This window comes from Convolutriloba macropyga, unplaced genomic scaffold, assembly GCF_964194025.1.
Source record: "Convolutriloba macropyga unplaced genomic scaffold, txConMacr16.3 SCAFFOLD_2542, whole genome shotgun sequence".
Taxonomy (NCBI): domain Eukaryota; kingdom Metazoa; phylum Xenacoelomorpha; order Acoela; family Convolutidae; genus Convolutriloba; species Convolutriloba macropyga.
The window spans coordinates 1-7,500 of NW_027451832.1; the positions used below are offsets into that span (position 1 = coordinate 1).

The window sequence follows — 7,500 nt, forward strand, 5'->3', positions numbered from 1 at the left end:
AACCTTGTCAAAAGGACACAAAAATTTTTCCGTTTTTTTTTTAATTTTCCTTTTAAGAAATAGTCGGTATCATTGGTTTCTATTCCACGTTCGTTTTCAAACGGATGAAGTCATCGATATCTTTATTCTTTTAGATTCAGTAAGTTTGTGTTCGGTTTTAAACGGGAGGTAATCGTCGGTATTATCGATTTCTTTGATTTCGTATGTTCGGTTTCAGACAAAAAAATTGTCGGCGTTTTCGGCCTCCTCTATATGCGATATTTTTCATATTCTTAGATGCCGAATGTTTGGTTCCTATGATAGTGTTTGTTTTGTTTAACGAATAAGATTTGTTGAGTTTTTATATGCACCGTTTGAGATTTTTTTTGCCTAAATAAATTTCGAATCTTATGATAACATTCAAATCGACATTTGAAATCTACGTCTCGGAGATAATTGCCTAGAAAATACACTGATTATTCAATACAATATAGATTAATTTTTTTTGTTAAGGTCATTATGAAGTTAGTTGAGCAAACAAAGTGTTGTGAGCGTTTTTTAATTTCGGAATTGAATAGATTTGTTGAGTTTTGACGGGGATTCATTTCATTAATTCAAACTGATTGATTCCTTATGAGATTATGAGAAATCCAGAAAATACGTGAACTCCACGTGATTTATTGTGATTTGAAACCAAAACCTTGAAACTTAAATTAACAACTCTAAGAAACTAGAAGAACAACGTTTTCACCCAAAAGAGAAAAATATCGACAATTCTTCATGTTTAGAAACGGAACATGCCGATGATACCAAACAAAAAGTAAGTGTTTTCGATATTTTTGTCCAACTAGAACCAAAAACACCAACAACTTTTATACTTTTTTAATAAAGATTTCTGAACAAGTGTATAGCAACCCTACCTTTAGTAGATAATTTTGCGCTAATTTGTGGATTTTGGGATAAACGACAAACACACATTGTGTAATTAGTTACCTATTAGCATAAGCGTTCCTTTTTTTGCAATAATAAACCTTAAATTATTTTTTACATTGATGTTAATTGGACAAAAAGTCCAATATTAGAGGTTGTGGTTTATACTAATGTACACGGCATACTTTCGAAACACTATTGAATCATAGCGTTTTCAAGACACCGGGAGTATTTTTTGACGCAGCTGAATAAAATTTTGTTGAAAATTTTATTCAAGTAAAATTTGTTGTTAGAAGCAGTCTTTGAAATGATAGAGCTCTGGCACAACTGTTGCCATTGAGGGTACTCAGCAAGGCTATCACTGGATAACAAAAATTGAAGCTAATTGGCACAAAGTTAAAACAGTCCCTCGTTTTATTTGAAACAATTGTAAAGAAAACGTAATAAAAATACTTAGAACAAAAATCGTTCAGAGATTAAATCGAGAAAAAGAAAAATCCAATTAATTATAGCAACTATGTTGTTGTTTTCTTTGTAAAGTAAAATTTTATTTTTGAGAACGGAAAATTTGCGATTGAAAGGGATACAGCCTTGGTGAGGGACAAAAACTTTTTTAATCTTTTTTTTTGGATTTTACGTTTCTTGCAAAACCAAAATTTTACCGTAGTGTGAACTTGCACAAAACTTCCAAAAAACTACAGTTTCACAATTATTCAAATGAAATTATTTCAAATACAATAATATGCAACAAACTATCTGATTTTTAGACATGCGCATGCTTATAATCATAGTTATCATACACATTTTGTTCGGAAATCCAAAATTCAAGACATCCTATTTAGAGATTCGAGGTTTTAGAAAAGAGAATGTTTAGGCCAACTCCTTCAAAGAAAAAATACAATGAGTAGAAAGTTTTGAAACAAAATTAAAATGCAGTTGAGAAAGCTAATTGGGTTCATCATGCGGTGCCATGGTCGGTCAGAAGTGCTGCGTTTCTTAAATTGCATTAAAAAAATATTTTTTGAAAAAGTAGTGTTTTCAGTAAGTTAACACACAAACACAGAAATCTGAAGTCTTCAAAAAGATGAAGATGGAAACACTTAAAGATTCACTATTTTTGATCTATGCTTGAAATCTGAGCAGAGAACGCAGAGCTTTTAGCATTCTAAGAAAATCTTCGAAACAAAATTTATATAAAATTTAGTGATTACATTTCAGATAGTTTCAGGTATTATTAGTTTTTTAAGCCCTTAGAGCCCATTTAGGTGAGACTTGAGAGTCTAAAGTAATTGTGTTTTTGAAGGTCAACAACAGAATCTCGGAGTAATTAATTTGGCATAACACTAAACAACCTGTCAGAAATTTTCATTTAGTTATTTATGCAAATCAAGCAATTGGTAAATCATAGAGAACATTTTTTTCTTTGTAACTTTTTAAAATTAAAAAAAAATTAAACTTTTGATTCTTATTGTGCTTTATCAATGTGCAAGGACTGAAAAAAAGTATAAAAATTGGAGGAAAATGGTTATGCTTTGCTGTGGTGGTGACCTAATAAATTTTCTTTTATAGCTAGATGAAAATGAATGACTTTGAAAAAACTGAATTAAAAACTGTTTGACTACAAATAATTTAATCTCTGTTCAAAACTAAGATGAATTCGAAATACTTGTGAGCGACGAACAACAACCATTGGTTTTATGCATAACGGAAACAAGGTTAAATAGTACTGATAAAAAAGAATTCTTTAAATTTTCAAATATAATACCACCATGAGCGCGGACAGGGAGAAATGAGCTGGAGGAGTTGGTATTTTTGTAAAGTCTAGCGCTAAAGCGAAATTCATTGGAAACAGGAGAAAAACTGGGTCTAGGCTATATCTAAGCTTATCAACCATAATAAACTTGAAGCCGTTATGAGTTGCATTTACAAACCCACCCACCCCCACCCCAATTTACTCTAATGAGAACACTTTTCATGCATAAATATCTTAAACGAAATTTTTGTGAAACCAGATATCTTCTGTGGTATCAAATAAATAAAAAAAAATTAAGCAACTATCATCCATCTTACAAGCGAATGGACTATTTCTGGCGGGACCTAAAACTGCCCCTCAAAAGACATAATCCACTTGAATCTTACTTCATCTGTATTTCAAAAATTTCCGCTCCCTACAAAATGTCAAAAAAAGCTGTGAGTGATCACTATTGCGTTGAATTGCAGTTACCTGGTGTAAAAGCAGGTGAATAAAGCAAAGAATCCTGCAGCTCTCGCATATGGTCAAAACTGCACGACGGCAGAATCATTAAAAAAAAACTAAAGGTGAGTCCTACGTTTTAGCAGACTTTTTAAACAGAGAAAACTGCAATTTCCTTCTAAGACTAATAGGATTTCTTAAAAGAAGGATTGTATCAAGTGGTGCCTGTACAAAAACTTCCATTTAACATACAAAAAAAATGGAATGACAACGAAGTTAATAACGTTGCTTACAAGGAAAGTCATATAAGACAATTGTACCTCATTGAAAAAATTGAGAAAAGCAAAAGCAGGTATGATAAACCATTAGTCAGTTAGTCAGACAACTAGTAAGAATAACTCGTAGTTAGTCAAGTTAGTCAGAAAACCAGTAAAAACAAAAATGAGACAATTTTATCAAAAAGAAAAACAAAAGAAATCCAGCAGCGGTAGTAAAAACAATTTGCAGACGTAAGAAAGCTGTCAAAATTTTCCAAAAGCCACACCACCGTGTCTGTCTGAGGCAAATAGGATAATTTCATTCTTTTTGAGAAATAAGCGAAATATTATCGGCCATTTTTGATATTGTCCTAACAACTAGCTCCAGCAAGTTTTTGTCGTAGCGTAATTCTCTGTGAAACAACAATATCTGAAGTGATCAAAAATTGAAGCCAGTTAAAAAACAATTGATGCTTTTAATATAAACATTTATTTTTCCAAAAATCATTGTTTCCTCAATCTCTTTTTTATTTTGCAAAAATTTAAACAAAAGCATGAAGTTAGGGCTCTATCCCAAATGCTTGAAATAGCAAAAACAATTTCAATCTTAGAAGATGAAGATAAAACTGAGCCATATTTCTTACCAAAATCTATCTTACAAGCAATTAAAAAATTCTTCAAAAAAGAAATATAGAGGAAAATTAGCTTTTTCAAACAATGAAGATATTCTAGCCAAAACTCAATTCGGCTTCAGAGACTAAAGATGACCAAAAATATCAATTCGTAAAAATTTTTGAGAACCTGAGATCAAACTGAATGAAAATAGAGTTGGAACTGCATGAATATTTCATGACGTTAAAAAAGCCTTGACACTGTTGACCATCAAAGATATTTAAAAAAAAAGCTCAAAATGCGGATTAAGGGGGCTTGTCTTAGAATCACCTAAAAAATGATCGCAGTATCAGAGTGCAATCCTCTCCAATTAGGGTTAAAAGTCAAAAACAAGAATATCCGAGTTGGCGTACGCGAAGGCTCGATCATGGGAACTTTTTTATTTGTTATCGATTTAACTGCTTTTGATTTTTCTTCCACGCGAACTGCATGCAACTGTTTTGGATTAAAGATAATACTGTAGTTTATATCAAAAAGGACCTAAAAACCGAAAGTGATGAGCACTGAAAACATCTAAATAGATCTTCGTTTCGGCTCAAATAGAATCACCTAATATTGAAAATGGATAATACAAAAACAGTTAGGTTTTTAGAAAAAAAAGAAAAATTCCCATCACTTAAAAGTCCTAAAGATTGAGAACACGGATATACACAATGTTGCAGGAATTAGTTATCTTGGAAGAACTTTTGATAAAGATATTTATCTTTAGCCATTTGACAAAAATTTTAGTTTCCAGCAACATGTTGAGTCCGTGGAAAAAGTGACAACCTGCTGTTCTTTTTATAACCGATTGAGAAATTGTTTATGCACAAGCCAGCTTGAACTACTTAAGGTCTGAAACAGTGAACAAAACTTGAGCTATGATATCTTTAAACGCAGGTCAGCAAGTTGTCGTTTTATAAGTGCAATTATTATTAATTTTTCATTACACCTTGATTTTGTTTCGCAGAGGGGCTCTGTACTTGGGGTTATTTCGAACAAAACTTAGCTTCAATTTTAGTACGGAATGTAATCATCAACAATCTCAAAAAAACCGCCGTAAAGGCAGAATGTGAACAATGAATACCAGATAGAAATCAGATAGTCTCCAAGGCCAACAAAACCAGTGAATATGAAATCAATCCCGCTTTGATAGGTTACGAGGAAGTAGTCTAAGGATTGCAGCTCTTTTTTACTATACACAACCAACAACACATATAAATTGATCGCCAGAACAGTTAAATATATAGGAACCTGAAATAAAAACAAGGAAATTATTCAACTATATCAGTTTTGAGCAACTAAACTTGGTAGCAATTAAAGTTTCACTTGAAGGAATTGGGAATCAATTAGGATAAAAATGGAATATATATTATCACTTTTCCAATTCTAAACAAACCATTGCGAATACAGCAAACATTCCTCAGCGTTAGAGCTATTTTTCTCTTTGCCATCGATGTTTCTCGCAAAGAAGACATATTTTCAGCCCTCTCTGATAAAGACAGAGAACACATTTGAAGCTATTAGTAATGACTTTTTTTCGAATAAACCAAACATTATAATTAATTTAATCAGTTTAATATTTTAATCGAGTGTAATACTGCCAACTGAACAAAAGAAGACAAAAGAAGAGATGATGCCAAATATGTAAATTGAAATGAAGGTGTAGAAAGTAAACGAAACGGTTCCTCGATGCTACCCGGATCGAGGTGTCAATATGGCTGACCGACGAAACCGACGTTTTTAAACCGACGAAAACCGACGCTTCTTTCGTTTACAAACTGATCGGAAATCGATCAAATTGACGAAAAAAAGCGTAAGGGCTTTGATCGGTTTTAGCGAAAAAAAAGCGACGAAAACCGACTATATCTTATGTTTGAATCCGGCGAAATTCTCAACGCAGGAAGTTTCAGCACCCAGGCCTTCGGAAATTAGTCCGAATATCGATTGACAACTTTTAAAGTTGGAGGCCTTCTTGCCCGCACTTTTGCCTTAATTGTCAAGATTTCCTTTTATACTTCAATGAATCTACGTGGGTGTAAGTCACTCGCCATCGGTCTAAACGCAAGAGATCCCGATCTTTGATCTCATCTTGGGAGAAATTCAGACCGCAGTAAGCTATTTTACTAGGGCGAAGCAGAAAAATGTTTGCTTGATTCAGATTCGAGATGAGAGCGGAAAGTGATGGGATTGCTTCACGAGAGATTCCTTCAGTTTCCAGAATTATATCCGGATTCATTTTGTGCACGTTCCAGCAGGTGTTTTTTCTCTATATTGCTACTGGAACTGTGTACAGGATCTAATGCATGCAAAGCATATACAACGGAGAGGTTTGTTTTCTTCATTTTTTTGTAAGTACTATTTCTAAAAATTAATCACACTGAACTAATTCTGGACATTGCCTGTTTTTGATATTGGATTACGTTATTCGCTGGAATTTGCATTTGTTTTATTCTTGACGAAATAATTAGCTGCCCAGTGAAACGAAACAAGATACATCTCGATAAGAAACACACTAAATCTTTGTAAATCTTGCCAAGATCCAGCCTTGCTACTGACCATGAAAACATCGAGATATGTATGAAATTGCAAGTTCTTTGCTTGGCTTTCAAGAAACAAGATCTTGGCAAGATTTCACAGAATGATTCACCATGTCGTTGCAAGATATATCAAATATTAAATATATGATAGCTTCCAAAAACAAGATATAGCACGAAATCATAAGGTTAAGCAAGAATTAGCAAAAAAATATTAAGACTTATCAAGAATTATCAAGAATGTTGGAAAGTACAGCTCCCGTTAGTTCATTTAACAACAAACATATCGTTACATTGTCGGGAGATAAAAGAGTTGCGTTGCGCTAATTCTCACTACTCCGAGTCATAACTAATTTTTGTCTGGATGCAGTTTTCCACCAGGATTTTCCGGGTTCCCCAAACACAAAACGTTCTCTGTTTCAAGAGTTATCAACAAGTTATCAATTTACGCCAAGAAAATTTCTTGACATGTTAAAATCTTGTCAAGGTTTTCCAAGAAATCTTTGTCTATCAAAATCTAGGCAATAGGTTCCAATTTTTGAGTTATCAATATCTTGCATGACATGGCTAGGTGTACGATGTTTCGTTTCGCTCGATTTTCAATGTAGGAAAAAAATCTTCAAACTGAATTTGCTCTTAATTACGGCAATCACTTTTGTCTTCCGTTTCGATTATATAAGCTTTCTTTATTCAGACACAAAACTTCTTAGTTCACGTATCCAAAATGAGCAGAGGTGCTACAATATGATAACATTGATCTTCCATTCTCATACATATGGATACTTAGTTTCTTAGATATTAAAGCCTTTAGAGTTGTCAGTAAGTAAAGGGGATAATTAATAGAAATGGTATTGATCAAAATGAATTGGATTGTGTTAAAAATAAAAAGTGTTATATTGAACTTTTTTCCGGAGATTGCCTGTTTTTGATTTTGCTGAAAACCGGTCGAAGT

The 7,500-nt window shown here is 33.0% G+C and overlaps 1 protein-coding gene across 1 annotated transcript in view; it reads right to left on the reverse strand.

Annotated features, from left to right (window-relative positions):
• Nucleotides 1-1,149: 1,149 nt before the first annotated feature.
• The window catches only part of LOC142356978 (uncharacterized), a gene marked incomplete at both ends in the record, with an annotated part of 30,682 nt that continues 24,331 nt past the window's right edge, over nt 1,150-7,500 (reverse strand). Inside the window, 2 exons of the mRNA XM_075408711.1 lie at nt 1,150-1,270; nt 5,036-5,265. Of these exons, the coding sequence (XP_075264826.1) occupies nt 1,150-1,270; nt 5,036-5,265 (351 nt within the window). The remainder of the gene's footprint in view (nt 1,271-5,035; nt 5,266-7,500) is intronic.